Source organism: Dipodomys spectabilis, unplaced genomic scaffold (genome assembly GCF_019054845.1).
Source record: "Dipodomys spectabilis isolate Male_0828 unplaced genomic scaffold, ASM1905484v1 ptg000478l, whole genome shotgun sequence".
Classification (NCBI taxonomy): Eukaryota; Metazoa; Chordata; class Mammalia; order Rodentia; family Heteromyidae; genus Dipodomys; species Dipodomys spectabilis.
Window position 1 is genome coordinate 822,293 of NW_024871155.1, and position 21,307 is coordinate 843,599.

The following is a 21,307-nucleotide window of genomic DNA, read 5'->3' on the forward strand; positions in this document are numbered from 1 at the left end:
AAGAAAAAAGAATCAATGCAGAACCAAAGTTTGATCCCCCTTAAAAAATATAAAAAAATTATAACTACAGTAAAATGCTGGTGTAGCTATATTTGCAAAAGGTACTGTTAAGACCTGGATCTTAATATAATGGTTCTTTTTTCCCAGCACTAAAGCTCTTCTTCTTAAATGACTCTCTAAACTCGGCATTCATCTGAAGAAAAGGTTTCTAAAATTCCCAGATATCCTGAAAACCTGTGGAGTAAATGGGACAGGTCACCAGGGGACGGGGCACAAGTGAAGACTCAGCCAACTGCAGGAAGGATGAACTACTATCCCGACAACAGGATGCGGTCAGGTGTCAGAACAGGTGGCATCTACCTGTTCTATCGTCAAAGTCTGGACACCAGTGGTTCACGCCTGTAATCCTAGTTACGCAAGAGGCTGAGATCTGAGGATAATGGTTCAAAGCCAGCCTGGTCAGGAAAGTCTGTGAGACTCTTAGGTTAACCACCAGAAAACTGGAGACAGAGCTGTGGCTCAAAGTGGTACAGTACATGGGCTAGAAATGTGGCTTAGTGGTAGAGTGCTTGCCCAGCATGCATGAAGCCCTGGGTTTGATTTTTCTATATCATATAAATACAAAAAGTCAGAAGTAGCCCTGTGGCTCAAGTGGTAGAGTACTAGTCTTGAGTAAAAGAAGCTCAGGGACAGTACCCAGGCCCTGAGTTCAAGCCCCATGGTTGAAAGGAGAAAACAAAAACAAAAACAAAAACAAACAACTTTAGGGACAGAAATGTCTTTGCAAAAGTACCCCTGCTGGGGCTGGGAAGGTGGCTCAGTGGTAGAGTGCTTGCCTTGCATGCCTGAGGCCCTGGGCTTGATTCCTCAGCACCAGGTAAGCAGAAAAAGCCAGAAGTGGCTCTGTGGCTCAAGTGTTAAGAGCGCTAGCTTTGAGCTAAAGAGCTGAGGGACAGCACCCAGGTCCAGAGTTCAGGCCCCACCATGATCAAAGAAGGAAAAAAAAGTACCCCTGCTCACCATGACTCTACAGTCTCAAGCATTCGTGTTTCTCAGCCAGAGAAAGGTGTGTATATGAAGAACAGCAGAAAGAACATGAAAAGGTAGAAAGCAGCCCCCCCCTCCCCCCCGCCCCATGCACCTACTCTGTATGAGTGGAACAACTCCACAGCACGAAGCACATCAAACTTCCTGGCCATGAGGAACTTGACGGCGACATTCCATGACAGCGGAGACACGTTGTACTGGACTGTCCACTTGTTTATCTCCTCAAGAAACTGCTTGGTAGCCTGTTGACAAACGAAGAATTAATATACACACACACACACACGTAGGAAACAACAACAACAACAAAAAAAAAGCTGGCAAAATTATCATTCTTTCCCCAAGCCAGAATGAATCTAAAGTTTACATAGTTTACTGCAGGTAACAAGACAAGACAAGAGAGCTGGGCGCCCGTGGCTCACACCTGTAATCCTAGCTACTCAGGAGGCTGAGACCTGAGGATCATGGTTCAAAGCTAGCCTGGGCAGGAAAGTCCTTGAGACTCTTATTTCCAAAAAACCACTTGGAAAACCAGAAGTAGAGCTGTGGCTCAAGTGGTAGAGCACTTAGCCTTGAGCTGAAGAGCTCAGGGACAGTGCCCAGGGCCAAAGTTCAAGCCCCATGACTGACAAAAAGAAAAAAGACAGGAGAGAAACAAACAGGTCTAAAGTCAAATAGTTTGAAACGATATACAAGGCAATACATGGCGATGCATGAGAAAATGACCAGGGGGAGACCAGGGCTCCTCGATGTGATGTTTGTTATTGGTCCCAAAGCAAAGGAAAACAAAACAAAAACCCATCCGAATCGTAGCGCATAGTTTGAAGGGACGAACAACGCAAGGGCACTGGAAAGGACTGTTGCGTAATGGTGCAGAACAGCCATCTCAGCTGCTACTCTGGTCCCACAAGCGAACTGGACAGAGCAAAACAATCAGCAAATGGTTTGGACTTTGGAATTAGCAGCACTAGTTAATAGCAACAAACCTACCAGGAGGAACTGAATAAATCAAAAAGCCAGCTGTTCTTGTGCTCACTGACCCCACAGAATCTTGCTGGGCCTTATATGGCAGCCCCCTCCCAGGGAGTCGCCAACAGTTCCCTGAATCCTCAGCCCCCAACCTCAAGCTGGCAAGACGCCTGTTTCTAGAATTGTTGGAAGCCCTAGACCTCCCTATGATAACCAATTTCTGCTCTAGCCAAACTACCCTTCTATTTCTTTAGAGTGATGAGAGTTTTGTACAGTTTACTCTGCATTGCATGGCTCTCCTCTCTCTTCTGTCTAGAAACGTTCCCCAGGTATTAGTCCACAGTGTGATCAACCTACTGAGAATTCTGAATTTTAAACACACCCTCATTATCATTTGACCCACATTTAAGATGCATTTATTCATATTAAACATCTACTTATTAAGCCACTAACTGTAGATAAAAGAAAAAGTATGTGGGGCTTCAGTGGCTCATGCCTGTCGTCCTAGCTACTCAGGAGGCTGAGATCTGAGGATGGAGGTGGAAAGCCAGCCCAGACAGCAAAGTCCGTGAGATTCTTATCTGCGATGGACCACACAAAAAAGCCACAAATGTGCTGTGGCTTACAAGGGTAGTGTGCTAGCCTTGAGCACAAAAGCTCAGGGACAGTGCTCAAGCCCTGAGTTCAAGCCCCAGAACCAGCTCAAAACAAACAAACAGTACAGTGACACTGTCTGTTTGCTTAGTCTGCAAGACCCTGGATTCTATCTTCAGCATGGGGGGGGAAAAGGAGAGAAAGGAGACAAAACCAAACCAAATAAAACCACATTTGCTCCAAAAGATGTACAAGTGACTAGGCACAAGGAAAGTACACTCATTTTCCAGTTGAAAATAAGGGTGGCGAGAGCAAAGGCAATACTGGACTTCAGAGCTTTGACCATAGGCCCTGCATGGAGAGTGCTGGCCACAGGCCCTGCCTGGCCAAGGCTGTCCATACTGCCACACATTATGTTTGAACAACTAACTGGAATCCTAGACTAGTTAGCAGAGGCTCCCAGCTGAGCACCTCCTTCATCCCTCATTTCTATAAAGTGACAATGGAACTTTGTACAGCAGTGAGAAGTGAGGTGTGAGAGGCTACATCTGAGTTCTAGAGCCTTCCGCCGGAGGCACTGGAGAAAGGAGACAAGCAGCAATGCTAATCAGGCACAGCCAGTGAAAAGAGCCAAGAAACAGAAAGAAAAGAGCCAGATCACACTGGCTGGGCATCAGCTGACACCAAACCAGGGAAATGAGCCCGACAAAAGGCAACTGGACAAACTTAAAAAATGCTCCCCCCCCAAAAACAAAACAAAACAAAACACACAGTCTGAGTTGTTCTGCAAGATTAGTGCCCAGTATCAGAATGAGGAAGGACAGTAAGGAAAAGACGTGGGCATACAGCGAGCCTACAAACCCCAGTACATCAAGGGTGTCCCCAGGAAACGTGCAAATAGTATTTTTTTGGGGGGGGTCCGGTCGTGGGGCCTGAACTCTGGGCCTGGGCGCTGTCCCTCAGCTCTTCAGCTCAAGGCTAGTGCTCTACCACTTGAGCCACAGCGCCACTTCTGGCTTTTTATGTAGTGCTGAGGAATCGAACCCAGGGCCTCATGCACGCAAGACAAGCATTCTACCATTGAGCCACCTTCCCAGCCCCCAAACAGTATTTTTTTTAACAACCATCTTCTTTTAAATCCGTCCTATAGTGAGCTTCCTTGAAGCTATTTGTAGAATAAAACACTAGAATAGAAACATACTTACCCCACTGTTTAGCAGAGTATACAATATTTCCAATAAAAAGAAGGAAGAAATAAATTGATGCTCAGGGTGCAACGAAGTGATCTGAGCTTCTCAGACATGAACTACACCAAGATGACTTATCCTTGTTCATAAATAAATTACTAAGAAGAGGAGGAAGACACATGTATCACTATGGCCTGATGAGAGAAAGGCATGAAGTTCTTATTCCCTCCCTTCCAAGTACCTCTTGCTTTTTTTTTTTAAATAAACTCACTCCAAGGTTCTTAATGTCCTGTAGCTCCCAAGAGCTAGCCTCGAGCTGACCTCTGTCCCCCTGCTGGCCAGGATGTTATTCTTGGCTTTCAGCATGGGAACAATTCCTCCTGCTGTGGCCTGGACCAGGCCTTGCCTGAAAAGTCCAGTGTACTGTAAACAGGGCTGTGCTATTTACACAGATCCCGCTTGCTCTGCTTGGCCTCCTGAGCCCCAAGCCTCTGGTGAAAGAGATGAACCTCGGAAAGAAGAAACGAGGAGCCCCATGTCTTCCACTGGCCTCCTCCAGGACCCTTGCCCAGTGCTCTGTGTGTGAGCACACAGATCGGGCCTTAACCACTGAGCACACACACTTTGGTGGGTAGCCTGGCTAGTTACCCGAAAAACAAGTCCCAGCACATGTGGTGAGCAATATGCTCTTCAGGAAAGAGCATCGAAAAGCATCAAATGAGTACCCGTCCCATTTCCTGCTCCAAGAATGAACAGGTCAAAAAGATGAGTCACAGTTTAGAAAATATTTTAATTCAAGGCCAGTGGTTTGAATGGATCCAGGCCCAAGAGCAGGCGCAGTGGTTAATGCCTGGCAGCTAGGGAGGGCTGGGCCGAGGAGCCTCTGTCTCCCCTCTAGAAAAGACATGAAGTAATTAATGTAAAGGAAAAACAAACTTCACTTACAGCCACTCAACTAGATTATCAATAAACATGTGTTTCCCAATAGTCAAAGACTTAGTATAATTACATACTTCCACAATTAGGTTTAAATAACTAAAACCAAGTTTCCTAACCGTGACTGAGAGTCTTAATGGTACTAAGAGAACCTCCTATAAAATAGCTGAGATTCGGGGCTGGGAAGGTGGCTCAGTGGTAAAGCGCTTGCCTTGCAAGCCTGAGGCCCTGGGTTCGATTCCCAGCACCACATAAGCAAAAAGAAAAAAGCCGGAAGTGGCGCTGTGGCTCAAGTGGTAGAGCGCTAGCCTTGAGCTGAAGAGCTGAGGGACAGCGCTCAGGCCCAGAGTTCAGGCCCCACAACCAGACCCAAAAAAAAAAAAAAATAGCTGAGATTTGGAGAGAATAAGCGAGCGGGTGATTGTTGAAAAGGAAATGTACTCATTACCTGAATCATTCACTAACTGGAACCCCTCTGTACATCACCTTTACAATAAGATCGCTGAGAAGCTAGGTGACAGTGGCTCATGCCATGCCTGTAATCCAAACTACTCAGGAGGCTGGGATCTGAGGATAGCAGTTCAAAGCCAGCCTGGGCAAGAAAATCGTTGAGGCTCTCACCTCCAATTAACTACCAAAAAAAAAGTCGGAAGGGACTGGGATTTTGGCTCAGTGGTGGAGCACTTACCTAGCATGCGTGAGACCCTGGGTTCAATTCCTCGGTACCACATAGGCAAACGAAAGAACGTCAAATAAAAAATATTTTTTAAAAAAAGCGAGAAGTGGCGCTGTGGCTCAAGTAGTAAAGTGTTAGCCTTGAGCACAAAAGCTCAGGGACAGTGCCCAGGTCTTGAGTTCACGCAGGTGCTTGTGCAGAAACACACACACACACACACACATACATACACACACACGCTCAACACCAGCCATTAGTGTTGAAGTGATGGTATCACAGAGAATAACACCAAAAATTCCCAAGAGGATAACCACCTTAAAGGTTAAAAAACAAAAACAGTGCTGGTATTCTTGTTTCACAGGCAGAATCGTAAACGAGGACAGCCCGGGAAGAGGAAAACAGAGGAAACCTGCTCCTGAAGTAGAAAACTCCTGTCCCCCGAGGAAGCGGCCACCCTGCTCCATCCAGGAGCAAGTCTGGCACAGGTCTGGAAGTCAGGAGATCACTCCACTCCCCATCCACCCCCATGCTATTCATGCTCTCATACTCTTTCATGCTTTGGGGTCTGAACTTAGTGTTTCAGGCAGACACTCTACCATTTGAGTCACAACTCCAGCCCTTTTTTTGCCAGTCCTGGAGCTTGAACTCAGGGCACTGTCCTTGAGCCTCTCTGTGCTCAAGGCTAGCATTCTACCACCTGAGCCACAGCACTACTTGCGACTTTTTCTGTGTATGTGGTACTGAGGAATTGAACCCAGGTCTCCATGCATGCTAGGCAAGCACTCTACCCTAAGACACCTTCCCAGCCTCCAGCCCTTTTTGATCTGTTTGGAGTTGGGTTTTTATTTTGGTGGTACTGGGGTTTGAACTCAAGAGGCTCACACTTGCTAGGCTGTCCCTCTACCACTGGAACCACACCTCCAGTTCAGCTTTTTGCTGGTTACTTTGGAGATGGAGTCTAGAGGACTTTCCTCTAGGGTAGTCACAAATGGTGATCCTCTAGGTCTTAACTTCTGAAGTAGCCAGGATTACAGGTGTAAGCCAGGGTTACATGGTATGGTTGTTTTGAAGGAAGGGGCAGGATTTCACTTTTTTGTACAGGCCAGACCAGAGAGCAGATCATGATCCTCCTGTTTACACTTCCTACTGTGAATGGGATGACAGGATTTGAGAAAGCATCTCATTTTTTGGTTCTATTTACATTTTTGGCCTGGATTGATCAGGAACCACTGGATCCTCCCCCATCTCAGCCTATCACCTACCTAGGATTGCAGGGTAAATCTCTAAATGAATGGCTGTTTCGTTTTGGTTTTGGGGTTTCAACTCAGGGCCTTTGCACTTGCTCACAGGTGTCCCAACACTTAAGCTACAACCCCCAGCCTATTCTCCTTCTGAGTTTATTCTAGTCATTTTACACTAAAATTTCTTCTAACAGAAGCAATTGTATGCCCTGTATTGTTTTCCTGTAGCCTATTATCAATTCAATCTCTCTAATCCACTTTATTCAAAGAAAAAAAAGAAAAAAGATCTCCCGATGTAGCCCAGGCTAGCCTTGAATTGGGCAACTCTGCCCTGGTGTCCCAGTGCTGGGACAAAAGCCTACATTTAAATTAGAAATCTCCAATATGCATTTATCTGTGAGAAAGAATTCTCTAACAGGGAAAATCCTCCTCCTTTGGGGCTCATGTGGCCATACAAAAGCAGTTCTAGCCAAGAAGTCTTTACACATCCATCCGCCTCCATGTTTAAATCCTTTTTTTCCCTACTGGAGCTCCGGGGATTAGCAGGGCCTCACGGAGCACAAGTTCTTTTTCACAGCACACAGTGACTAGGGAGCACTTGTCATTATAATAAAGGAAAACTATTTTATGCAGGACAAACATCAGTTAAAAAACGCAGCCAGTCTTGCTGCACTGAATATCTAAATGAGAAAAGTGATTCATTAAAAAACTCAGAAGTCTGGCTTTTAGCAAATTGGAGGTTCCTCCGTGTCTGAAGGAACATTTTATTTCCCCATTATTCTAGGACAGATACATTATAGTAAACTGCCTTCTCCTTGGGTCTGTTTTTCTATCTTTCCTTCTTTGTAAATTATTGCTTGCTGTGTCTATTCATTTTTTGTCCATGTCAATCTGCTGAGAAACAGATTCTAAGCAAACACACACAGAAGAGAGGTTCACTGGATTTCTAATCTAGAATTATGAATTTCCCTTTAGCACTTTATTACTGTGCTAAATATAGAAAAACTGTCCTTGTAAATGAATATTAATTTTAAATTAACGTTATTAATATTAAGTTAGTATTATTGCAAATGTTTTCCTTTTATTATGAAAACACTGCTTTCCTTAAAACATGATTTAAAATTGCCTTTCCAGTGGGGTGCACATGGCTCATGCCTGTCATCCTAGCTACTCGGGAGGCTGAGATCTGAGTACTGAGGTTCAAAGCAGTGAAGTCCATGAGACTCCAATTAATCACCAAAAAGCTGGAAGTGGAGCTGTGATAATGCCAATCTTGAGAGAAAAAATATGTAGGCCCTGACCTTAAGCCCCAGTAGTAACACCAGAAAAAAAAAGGAGTGGAGAATTTTCAATTTTATCATGCTATGAAATAATGTAATAAAGGAAATTTGGGGGGAGGGAAATCACCTATAAACCTCATCATCCAAAAGAGCTACTTTCATGCTTTTTGGGTTTGGATGGTTTATGGATGGAACAGAGCCATCAACACAGGCAAGTTTACATCTTGAGCCCTCATCTTCTTAAATGATTTTTAAAAATTAAGGTGAGACTGGGTACAATGGCTCACATCTGTAATTTCAGCTACTGGGGCAGCAAAGATGGGCAGGATAGGCCAACCCAGACAGAAAGTTATCCAGACTCCATCTCGATATAACAAGCCAGGGGTGGTGCTATAGACCTGTGGTCCCAGCCATCTGGGAGGTACAGGCAGGAGAATCACAGTCTGGAGCCAGTGAGGAGAGAAATGTGAGCAAAGATGAGCTGGAAGCACAGTTCAAGTGGAAGAACACTCACCCAGCAAGCTCAAAGACCTGGATTCAAACTCCAGTACTGCTAAAAATAAATTTAAAAAAATAAAAGTTTGAGCCAAGCAGTGATGGTTTGGGCTGTAACAGATGCCAGGCCTGAAATCCCAGCCCCCTGTTGACTGAGGCTAGCATGTTTGAAGCCAACCTGGGCTACACAGAGACCTTGTCAAATTACTAGATCACATACTTCAACAGAAAATCCTGTTTCTAGATGTTTGTTCTCACGTAGCTTGAGGAGAAGGAAAGAAAGCTGAAGTGTCTGAGTCCTGGTTCACACAGGTTTCCTCCCTGGCATGTGTGCAGGGGCTGGCAACATAATATTCCCCTCAAGCAAGAACATCAGAGAGCCTTCAGCACCAGGCAATCAGGCAAGCACTCACCAAGCATTTGCAAAGGATATGAGAAGCCACTACAAGAGGAGATAACTACTCTGAGCTATGGGGCTGGGAAGGTGGCTTAGAGGTAGAGCGCTTGCCTAGCATGCATGATGCCCTGGGTTTGAATCCTCAGTACCACATAACACAGAAAAAGCCAGAAGTGGCACTGTGGCTCAAGTGGTAGAGTGCTAGCCTTGAACAAAGAAAGCCCAGGCCCTGAATTCAAGCACCAGGACTGGAAACACGGTGGCACCCCCACACCTCCCCTCCCCCTTCGCCCCCCACATCCCAAGCCATTTATAATCCTATGTGGTCAGTTCTGGAACAAATCTATTCAATGAACAGAATGAACAGTGATGGGTGTCAAACGCTCTTTTCGCTCTGGAGAAGTATCTTGAAGAACAGTAAGAATCTGCCAGGAAAAGAAGTGTTTGCCTAGCATCTGGAGCCCCTGCACTGGCCCTCTAGACAGACAGACACACACACGCGCGCGCGCGCACACACACACACACACACACACACACACACGCACGCATGCACGCACGTGGCAGAACTGTCTATCAGGCTTTGCTACTCCTGGGACCCAAGGTGATTCAGGAGTCTGGAACATGTCCTCGGAACAGCTCCCAGAAAGTCTCTCTCTCCCCTCTCTCTCTCTCTGGTTAGTCATGGGGCTTGAACTTGGGGCCTTGGTGCTGTCCATGTGCTCTTCAGCTCAAGGCTAGTGCTCTACCACTTGAGCCACAGCTTCTGGTTTTCTGGTGGTCCACTGGAGATAAGAGTCTCCTGCCTTGAACCACAATCCTGGCTTTGAACCACAATCCTCAGATCTCAGCCTCCTAAGTAGCTAGGATTACAGGTGTGAGCCACCAGGGCCCAGCAGAAAGTATCTATCTTCTTACTCTTATGTTCGTGCGTCAAGGCACTTGAGGTCGAGAAAAGCAGGACTGGATCAAAAGGAGTCGGGTACGATATAAAAGGAAGGCATAAATGCCAGGCTTTTGTCCTGCTTTTAAAGTTTCCCTGGTGAGCCCAGAGATAGGATCTCAACTACTGTAGCCAGACTGAACTCAAAACTCCTGATGCTCCTGCAGCAGGCCAAGTACTTCAATTACAGATTGACTGAGGTGCAGGTAAGCGTTAGCCAGCTGCTGGTGACTCACGTCTATAACCAGAATAGAACCCCTGCGTTCTATTCCTCAGCACCACATACACAGAAAAAGCCAGAAAGTGGCACTGTGGCTCAAGTGGTAGAGTACCAGCCTTAAGCAAAAACAGTTCAGGGACAGTGCCCAGGCCCTGAGTTCAAGCCCCAGTACTAGCAAAAAATTAAAAAAAAATTGTTCACCCATTAAGAGCAAATTCAAAAACCCTACAAATCCCATGGGAAATGCCAAGGTAAAAATCACCAGGAAGGGGCTGGGAATGTGGCTTAGTAGAAGAGTGCTTGCCCCTAGCATATATGAAGCCCTGGGTTCAATTCCTCAGCACCACAGATAAAGCCTGAAGTGCTGCTATGGCTCAAGTGGGTAGAGTGTTAGCCTTGAGCAAATGAAGCTCAGGGACAGGGCCCAGGCCAGAAGTTCAAGCCTGGCCAAAAAAAAAAAAAAAATCACCAGGAAGAAAGGTCTACTATCAATGGTGCTGAAGAAACCAAATGGGGCTGGCTCAGAAATGCAGAACCCTGGCAAGCACAGTGTCAGAACCAACGAAGAAGCAAAGCTAACCACTATTAAAGGATTAACATCACACTGGGAGCAGAACAACAGGAAATCGTGGCTGACCAAGTGTAGCTCCCTTTAAGATTTCAAAGCTTCAGGCAACACTGCAAGACCAAAGTTAACCGAGCCATTAACTCCCCAGTGTAAATGAGTTCCTGCTGGCAGAGGGAAAAGCAGAGGGTTTCTCAGCACTCTAGCAGCCAACTGTGGAGGCACCGGTCCGCGAAGAGCCTGACCCCTACCTATATCTGACTCACTGAAAATGTTCTATGCCTTTAAGAAACATTAATACTCTCTCCCTTTGGATGACTGTTACCCTCCCATACATAAGGAAGTGTCAGCAAGTATTACAATGAAGAAGGCAATTCGATACCATGTATGGGCGCTGGAAGGTGGCTCAGTGGTTGAGTGCTTGCCTGGCATGCATGAGGCCCTGGGTTCGATTCCTCAGCACCACATAAGCAGAAAAAGTCGGAAGTAGTGCTGTGGCTGAGCTGAAGAGCTGAGAGACAGCATCCACAATGGACCAAAAAAAAAAAAAAAAGTCACATGGATTTTCTTGCCCAGGCTGGCTTTGAACAGCAATCCTCAGATCTCAGCCTCCTGAGTAGCTAGAATGACAGGCATAAGCCACCAGAGACTAGCTAATCTGAGATTCTTATCTCCAACTAACCAGCAAAAAGACCGAGGTGAAGGCATGGCACACACAGTAGAGTCCCAACCCCAACAACAATAACAAAAAAATCCAGCCAGCACCAGAGGCCAGAGTTCAAGCCCTAATACAGGCATTGGAACAATCAATCAATCAGCTATTGAAGATGTACCCATTATATTCAACAGCCTTGGAAAGCTAAGAAAGAAATCAGAGTTTTAGGTGCCAAGGCGCTTTCTTATTTGGGCGGGGGGTGGGGGGGGTGGGGGTTCCAGTCTTGGAGCCTGAACTCTGGGCCTGGGCGCTATCCCTTAGCTCTTCAGCTCAAGGCTAGCGCTCTACCACTTGAGCCACAGCGCCACTTCCAGCTTTTTTCCTTTTGCTTATGTGGTGCTGAGGAATCAAACCCAGGGCCTCATGCATGCAAGGCAAGCGCTCTACCACTGAGCCACCTTCCCAGCCCAAGGCTCTTTCTTATAATCACAGCAACTCAGCAGGCTGAGACCTAGAGTACTGGGTGGAGGAGGGGGAGATACAGGAAAAGGGAAAAGGGTATTCGAAGACAGCTGGGCATGGAAGTCTTCCAGGGTCCATCTCCAAATTAACTAGCAAAATGTTGCACAGGTGACATGAATCAAGGGGTGGCACACCCCAGGATGAGCTAGAAAGCTGGGCAAAAAGAGGCCCTGAGTTCACGCTCCAGTACTGGCATACGCATGTACACACACAAATACACACCAAAAATTTTAAAAATTTTTAAAAATTCAGAGTCACAGAGATCTTATGCACTGTGAATGAGGCCCTGGGTTTGATAGGAAGGATGGAAGCAAAAGGAGGAAGGGAGGAGAGGGAAGGACAGGGCATGAACCAAAGCTTCTCAAAATCTAGTCAGCAAGCACTCCAAGATCACTTCCCTCTACTACCAAGCTGAAACTTTAACATTTCTAGTCTTTTCAATTTTTGGGGGGGGGGGAGGAGGCCGGTCCTGGGTCTTGAACTCAGGGCCTACGTGCTATCCATGAGCATCTTTATGCTCAAGGCTAGCACTCTCCCACTTGAGCCACAGCACCACTTCCAGCTTTTTAGGAGTAGTTTATTGAAGATAAGAGCCTCATGGACTTTCCTACCCTGCCCAGGCTGGCGTGGCTTCAAACCTTGATCCTCAGATCTCAGCCTCCTAAGTAGCTAGGATCACAGGCGTGAGCCACCAGCGCCTACCTTCCTTTCAAATCTTAATGGTGTTTCTATCCTACTAAGCAGCCTTAAGACATGTAAGACAGGCTATCATTCATCTCATCAGGTAATATCTGTGCCACTGTTTGTCTAGGTACAAAACTATGCTGGAAAAACACAAGAAATTGGTAACATTGGCTGGCTCAGAAATTGGATGGCTTGAGATCTACAAAAAAAAAAAAGAAGAGTATTTTCTACTTTCCTTGCTGATACCAAGGCTGACCTCAAACTCCTGGGCTTGTGCCTTCCAGGGTAGCTGGAATCATCAGCATTTACCACTGTACTCAGCTTGTTCCTGTCTATTCCTGAATCATAAGACATTATGTACTCAACAAGTAAAAAGTAACTAAACCAGTAATGTATTAATTTTCTATAGCCTTGAACTAAAGTGTATGTACTAGCGATCTTTTTTTTTTAGTTGGTTGGTTGGCTGTGGGGCTTGAACTCTGCGCCTGGGCAAATATCCCTCAGCTCTTCAGCTCAAGGCGACCGCTTGGGCCACAGCGCCACTTCCGGTTTTCTGAGTGGTTCAGTGGAGGTCAGAGTCTCTTGGAGTTTCCTGCCCGGGCTGGCTTTGAACTTCCACAGATCTCAGCCTCCTGTGTAGCTAGGAGTGAGACATGGACTCCCGGCTTGGGGATCTCCTTTTTTTAAAGACATTTCATTTACTCAATTTATTTTTATTTTTTCTGAGTAGTTTATTGGAGATAAGAGTCTCATGGATTTTGCTGCCTGGGCTGGCTTTGAACAACAATCCCCAGATCTCTGCCTCCTGAGTTAGCTAGGATTACAGGCACCTAGCCAAACATGATTATTTTTAACAACAAGTTTAAACAAGGCCACCAAGTGATGTCTGTTGATAGGCTTTATTCCAAGGCCAAAATAAGTAAGTTCCAGACTTCTACAAAGGGATAAAAGATTACAGCTGCTTTTATGAATTTGTCACTTCCGTAGACCCTTCCGCCAGTCTGTTCGTGGCACTGCAGGAACTGGGTCTCGCTCACTGCCCAGCTGGAGGCGTCTGCCTTCTGTCTGTAACATGGTTACTAAATCCAAGGAGCCTCTCCCTCTCCACCTTAACCACTCTCCAACAAAAATGATCAAAGACTTCCCAGCAAAGACAGAGAAAAATACTCCCGCCAGAAAGCAGACAACTCTAGATTGTCACAGGAGAAAATTCACAGCAAGAGGCTATGGGGCAAAAGAATGTAACACAGCAGTGAAACAGGAAAAACACCAACAACCACCCCTGGAAAATAAACAGGAAGAATAAACCATTAGCAACAGCAATCACTGAGGTCCCCAGAAAGAGATGAGAAGGGCAAATGCCACTCATTTCTGTTGGTTAATGAGGGGGTGAACCACTCACACAACCAGAAGAAACCAGAAAGTCATTCTTGAAGAAGCCGTGGTAGGGCCGGATGGAGAAATACAAGACTCATAACCACTTTATGTTGTCAAAGTGATGGCTGAGAAGTCAGGAGAGAAAGGAGGAATGCAAATGGCTGTCAGGAAATTGGGAGTTAGTCTTCCAAATGACTCCAGAATGTTCTTCCTCTGTCCCATCCTGCCAACCTGGCTTAACCTTATTTACTACGTGGCAGCCTAAATCACTCTATTCCGTTTTCCACCTGCTTCCAGGAAATCATAATGTTGGGCCAAGCGCCATTCATAGTCCTAACACGCTTCATCCACACCACGGGGAATGCCTCACACAGTTCCCTAAGTAATGTGTGAGTGATGTCTCTGGGACTGGCGGTCATTCCTATAATCCCAGCTACTCAGGAGGCTGAGATCTGAGGATCAGAGTTCAAAGGCAGCCTGGGCAGGAAAGTCTAAGAGACTCTTACCTCCATTTAATCACCAGAAAACCGGAAGTGGCTGTGGCTCAAGTGGTAGAAGGCTAGCCTTGAGCTCAAGAGCTGAGGGACAGCACCCAGGAGGGACAGTGCCCAGGCACTCAACTAATTAAATAAATAAATAAGTAAATAAGACAAATAATCCTGGATAAAAATTGGAAAGCTACCAGAAGTGGCATGAGAAGAAAAATTATGAAAGCCCTGACCATTACGTCACAGAAGAAAACATCTGGGGATTAAACTGCCAGGGTGATAACTTCCGGCATGTACAATAAAATTTTACAACCTAGAGATATGATCCCCGCCCATTAAAATTTGAGTAGATGTGTTGTAATCTGTGAATACTATGCCAATGGATGGGCAAACCTCATCCAAATTTTGTGTGTGTGTGTACATGTGTGTGGTGCACCCACATACACACTGGTCCTAGGGCTTAAATCCAGAGCCTGGGCTCTGTCTCTGAGCTTCTTTTGCTCAAGGCTAGCGCTCTACCACTTGAGCCACAGGTCCACTTCCAGCTTTTTGGTGTTTAATTGAAGAGGCTCACAGATTTTCCCTGCCCAGGCTGGCTTCGAACTGAGATCCTCAGATCTCAGCCTCTTGAGTAGCTAGGATTATAGGCATGAGCCACCAGCATCCAGCACAAATCTTTTTTGCTCTTAGGATGCTAGGATAGAAGACAAGTGCTCTTCCACTGATCCATATCCCCTGCCCTCATGCAAAAAACAATTTTTGTGCCTGTAGCAAGGCTTGAACTCAGGGCCTCTTACTCCTGCTCTAGCTGGTGCTCTACCACTTGAGCCATGCCTCGTGGCTGACATTTTGCTAGATAATTGGAGATGGAGTCCCAATGACTTTCCTGCTGGTGTTGGCTTTGAGCCTTGGTCCTCCAGGTCTCAGCCTCCTGTGTGCTAGGATTACAGGTGTGAGCTACTTGTGCCCAGCTTTTTTTCTTTTCTTGAGACAGGGTCTCACTGTTTCCCTGACTGGCCTTGATCTGCGAGGCTCCACTGATGCCCTGCCTCAGCCTTCCAAGTAACTTCCACTTCCCTAATTTAATTCTCACAATAACCCCACAGGCACACACCACCACACCTCGCTTTTGGCTGCTGTTTGAAAAGGTGAGTTTTAAACTTTTTAAGTTTTTTTTTTTTTTTTTTAAAAGGGGATAGTTGGCTGAGACAAGAAGATTTTGAAGCCAGGCACCAGTGGCTCACGCCTGTCATCCTAGCTACTCAGGAGGCTGAGATCTGAGGACCATGATTCAAAGCCAGCCCGGATAGGAAAGTCCATGAGACTCTTATCTCCAATGAAGCACCAGAAAACCGGAAGTGACACTGTGGTTCAAGGGTAGAGCGCTCTCCTTGAGTTGAAGAGCTCGGCGACAGTGCCCAGGCCTAGAGTTCAAGCCCCATGACCAGAAAAAAAAAAAAAAAGAGAGAGAGAGAGGATTTTGAATTCTAGGCCCACCTGGGTTACATAATGAGACCCTGTTAAAAAGAGAAGGGAGAAGAGTGGAATTTCTAGAAGGAAGAAGGCTGGGAATGTGGCTTAGTGACAGAGTTCAATTCCTGGTTTCAATTCCTTAGTACCACATAAACAAAACATAAATAAAGTTTTATTTTTGTTTAAAGGCAGAAAAGAGGGAATGTAGGAAGGGGAGAAGTAACCATCAAAAAGTAATTCAGGCCTGGAGCTGAGGAGCTGAGGGATAGTGTCCACGCCTAAAGTCCAGTACCCCCCCACAACTGACCAAAAAATAATAATAATTCAGAAGCCAGGCGGTGGTGGCTCACACCTGTAATCCTAGCTATATAGGAGATTGAGATCTGAGGATTACAGTGAAAAGCCAGCCCAGGCAGGAAAGTCCCTGAGACTCTTATCTCCAATTAACCACCAAAAAATCAGAAGTGGTGCTGTAGCTCAACTAGTACAGCACTGGCCTTGAGCTAAAGAGCTCAGGGACAACACCCAGGCCGAGAGCTCAAGTCCCAGAACTGACCCCCCCCCAAAATAAATAAATAAATAAATTTACAGCCAGGAGCTGTGGCTTACTACTGTAATCCTAGCTACTCAGGAGGCTGAGATCTGAGGATTGCAGTTTGAAGCTAGCCCAGGCAGAAAAGCCCAATAGACTCTTACCTCCAATTAACCACCAAAAGAGCAGGAAGTGGAGCTATAACTCAAGTGGTAGAGTGCAAGCCTTGAGCACAAGAGCTCAGGGACAGCACCCGGGCCCGTATCTGACCTCTAGAGTTTGTGACTTGGTGAGTTTGGGGTGAGACAAACATCTGCACTGTCAAGAAGAGTGGGAGATGCTGCCCTGCTGGGAGGACCAAACTTCTGGAGGCACTCTCGGCCCCCCTCCCACTCCCCCCCCCCAACAGTTATCACTTCCAGAAACATCCTCGGAGAGAGGGCTGGAGGTGCCCTATCTGTGGGTCTAATTACATCCCGCAGCTCAGTGCTCTGTCTACAAAGAAAAATACTAAAGCTTCTGTAAAACAGATGACAATTCACACACCAAGAACTTAGTAACACCGAAATACGTTACCGAAAATCCTTATGATTCTAAATCCAAGAACAGCAAGTAAATGATAAATGGAATAACAGATCTTCTTGCTTGTCATTCACAAGCTACATCACTGTCTACATCAATAAGCCAGTTCTTGGCTTATTTAAACAGGTAAAATACACCTAACAATTTATCATTTTCACTATTTGGGTGGGGGGGTAGTATTGGAGATTGAATTCAGGGCAAACACTCCACTAGCCATCGCCTCTGTCCCTCATTTTTACAATTTCAATGTCATTAAATACACACACACTCACTCTGTTGTGTAACAGTGGCCACTATCTAAACCTCAAAGCCCTTTCATCACCCCCATTGAAAACTCTATATCCCCATTCAACAGTAACTCTCCCCACCCACCTTCCTCCAGCTCCCGGAAGTCTACATTCTGTCTGTATGAATGTGTCCACCAAACATCTTCGCAAATACGTGGAACCGTACATTTGTCTTCCTGTGTCTGGCTTCTTTCACTCAGCATGTTCTCAAGGTCTATACAGTAAGTAACACATATACCAAATTTTAATTCCTTTTTAAGACTAAGTAAAATTCCCTTGGTATGCATATACCACCACCTTTTGTTTATCTGCTCATCTGATGAACATGAGGGCTGTGAATACCTCTTGGCTACTGAGAATAATGTTGTGATTAACATGACACTATTTTCAATTCCTTGCTGTGTGTGTGTGTGTGTGTGTGTGTGTGTGTGTGTGTGTGTGTGTGTACACACTAGGGCTTGACTTCGGTGCCCATGCTCTCACTTCCTTGGCTTTTTTGCTCACAGCTGGCACTCAACCACTTGAGCCATACCTTGACTTGAACGGACAAAGTTATTTCTACTTGCTGGCTAATTGGAGGTAAGAATCTTACTGACTTTTTTTGCCCAGGTTAGCTTCAAAACATAATCTTCAGATCTCAGCCTCCTGAGTAGCTAGGACTACAAATGTGAGCCACCAGCACCGAACTTTTTACTTTTTAGGGGGAGGGCATGGTATGAGGTTTACAATCACTGAGTTCCACACCCCTAGCTACAAACTGTCATTATCTACAAACTCAAGCATAAGTCATTTGAGACCACCCGATGACTTTTGCAAAGTTTTATCGGGGACCGCAGCTGTACTTCAGTGGCAGAGCCCACCCTTAGCATGCACGAGGCTTTGCTTCCTTCAATCCCCAACAGCACTTAACAAATCAAGTAATTGGAGTTTTATTTGAAAAGAAGAGAGAGAGCCAGGTGCCAGTAGCTCACATTGGTAATCCTAGCTACTCAGGAAGCTCAGATCTGAGGATCGCAGTTCAAAGCCAGACACAACAAAAGTCTTTGTGAAACTCTTATCTTCAATTAACTACTCAAAAACCTTAAATGACATTGTGGCACAAGTGGAAGAGTGCCAGCCTTGAGCACAAAGAAGCTCAGGGACAGCACCCAGACCCTGACTTCAAGCCCTACAAACAAAGAAAGAAAAAAAAAGCTGGGAGTGTAGCATAACAGTAGAGTTTGTCTGTTTCAGCCCAAAACAATACCATCTCCTACATACCCAACTCAGGCTAGAACGTTTTTGTTTCAGTACTGAGGATTGAACCCAGGGACAAACCCTATCACCAGGCTACATTCCCCAGCCCAGTGACCATTAGAATTGTAAGGCTATCTTGAGATGTTTGATTTCAATCCTATGAAATCATATTTTTCATTTTTCTTCACTATCATTAAAAAAAAAAAACACCTTTTCTATAGAAAGCAAGGTAACTACAAATGATTTTACTTAATACAATTGAAGCAATTCTCTCAAAAGCCCCTTGAGGAAAAGATGACATATCATATTCAGAAACATGAAATAAAATGCCCAGAGCTATTGGAAGCTGCAGATTTCTGAAGTTTATTTAAGAGGCATTACCACCATATCCAAAGGCCTACTTTCACTTCTCAATCTTTTTGTTGAAAAAAAAATTAAATAAATAAAATTAAAAAGATAGGCTTACATTAATCTAAAACACTGGGATCTCAGCACTAAATACTATGACCCTAAACATGCAAAGAAACAAACAGGACTCCTTAAAAAAATGCTTTTTAAGGGGGCTGGGAAGGTGGCTCAGTGGTAGAGCGCTTGCCTTGCATGCATGAGGCCCTGGGTTCGATTCCTCAGTACTACATAAGCAAAAAGAAAAAAGCCAGAAGTGGCTCTGTGGCTCAAGTGGTAGAGTGCTAGCCTTGAGCTGAAGAGCTGACGGACAGTGCCCAGGCCCAGAGTTCAGACCCCACAACCAGAAACCCCCCCGCCAAAAAAAAATGCTTTTTAAGAGGCTGGGAAGGTGGCTCAGTAGTAGAGTGCTTGCCCTGCATACATGAGGACCTGGATTCAATTCCTCAGTACCACATAAGCAGAAAAAGCTGGAAGTGGTGCTGTGGCTCAAGTGATAGAGTGCTAGCCTGGAGCTAAAAAGCTGAAGGACAGCGCCCAGACCCAGAGTTCAAAGCCCACGACCAACAACAAAAAAAAAGCTTCTAATTCTAAAAGAAACAGTCATTGTAGAGAATCTTAAAAGTCCTGTAGAATGATGTAATAATAATGGTAGAGCCCCTGCCTAGAACTTGCCCATCAATTCTCGTTTCAGAATAATTTCATAACTGCAGTCACGGTTAGTTCATGCTTATAATTCTAGGTATTCAAGAGGAAGAGACAAGAGTTCTAGGACAGAAACAAAATAAAGGCAAGAGGGTTGGGGCATAGCTCAAGTGCTAAAGCACTTGCCTAGCAACTACAAGGCCGTAATTCAAACTCCAGTACTGAGGAATTAAAAAGTTGACCTCAGGGGCTGGGAATGTGATCTGGTGCCTAGCATGCAAAAAGCCCTTGGTTCGATTCCTCAGTACCACAGAAACAGAAAAGGTTAAAAGTGGCACTCTGACTCAGTAGTAGAGTGCTAGCCTTAAGCAAAAGCAGTTCAAGGACAGTGCCCAGGCCCTGAGTTCAAGCCCCAGAACTGGCAAAAAAAAAAAAAAAGATCCCAGCAAGGCCCTAGTGGCTCACACCTACAATCCTAGCTCGTCAGAAGGCTGTGATCTGAGGATCTTTGTTTGAAGCCAACCAAGCAACAAAGTCTGTGAGAAGCCGGGCACCGGTGGCTCATGCCTGTAATCCTAGCTACTCAGGAGGCTGAGATCTAAGGATGGCAGTTCAAAGCCAGCCCAGGCAGGGAAGTCTGTGAGACTCTTGTCTCCAATAAATCACTCAAAAACCAGAAGTGGTGCTGTGGCTCAAGTGATAGAGCACTGGCTTTGAGCTGAAGAGCTCAGAAACAGGGCCCAAGCCCAGAGTTCAAGCCCCACGACCGACAAAAAAAAGGTCTGTGAGACTATCTACAAATAATCACCAAAAAGTTGAGCTAGAGAAATGGATCAAATGGTAGAGTGCCAGCTGAGCACATAAGCCAAACATCAGCTAAATCAAACCTTAGTATCAGCCAAAAGAGTTACATAATACAAAACTCATGCTCAGAAATTTGTTTTTAATGAGTAAAAATTCTCACAACCAAATGACATTTTACCTAAACTGCTAATTACAAAATCAGTAACTGCAATAATAAAAATAATGAGAATTTGTCATCCTTTCCTCTGCTCCTTTCCCCGGTAGAATACCTCAAAAAAATATACATATATATATATTTTTTTGTACTGCTCCTGGGGCTTGGACTCAGGGACTGCATGGCTGTCCCTCAGCGTTTTTTTTTTTGCTCAAGGGTAGCACTTTACCCCTTGAGCCACTTGTGCCATTTCTGGCTTTTTGGTTATTTGGAGATCAAAGTCTTATGGACTTTCCTGACCGGGCTGGCTTTGAACTGTGATTGTCAGATCTCAGCCTCTTCAATGGCTAGGATGACAGACATGAGCACCAGCGCCCGGCTTGGAAGGCCTCCATTTAACATTATGAATCATCTGATCTGTGACGCCTGGACACTTCCGGGGAGACGGATGACATTTAGCACAGGACCCGTAAGACTGTGGGAAAATAGAAGTTCTTGGCCACAAGAAAGGGGACAAAACCCCTGCCCTTGGGAAATGTGCCAAAGTCCTCTGAAGTCTACTCTCTAGCAGTGTAATTTTTAGTTTTAAAAGATTCCATTAGGGATGGAGGTGTCACTCAATGTTCAATTCCCAGCCCCACCAAAAAACAAACACTTCGAAAGATTCCAGTATAAAAATATAAAGCACGTAAAATCAGAGACCTGCTCTTTGAAAAGGACAGCATAAAAAAAAAAAAGGTAACAATTGCTGACACCCACAAAAACAGACACTAAGTGAGCGTTCCAAGGGTGAATCCTCCTTGGGCTTAAAGGAAGACTAAAAGGTCACAATTCAAGAAGAAGGGACAGGGAGCTGCTTTCCTGCATGTTTACTAGAAGCACTGAATGGAGGGTTCTACAGGAATTTCCTTATTAATCC

General features: G+C 45.3%; 1 protein-coding gene across 1 annotated transcript in view; it reads right to left on the reverse strand.

Moving 5' to 3' along the window:
- Ptpn9 (protein tyrosine phosphatase non-receptor type 9) overlaps positions 1-21,307 on the reverse strand; it is a 62,891-nt gene that overhangs the window by 32,469 nt on the left and 9,115 nt on the right. Inside the window, exon 2 of the mRNA XM_042668828.1 lies at positions 1,146-1,289. Within this exon, the coding sequence (XP_042524762.1) occupies positions 1,146-1,289 (144 nt within the window). The remainder of the gene's footprint in view (positions 1-1,145; positions 1,290-21,307) is intronic.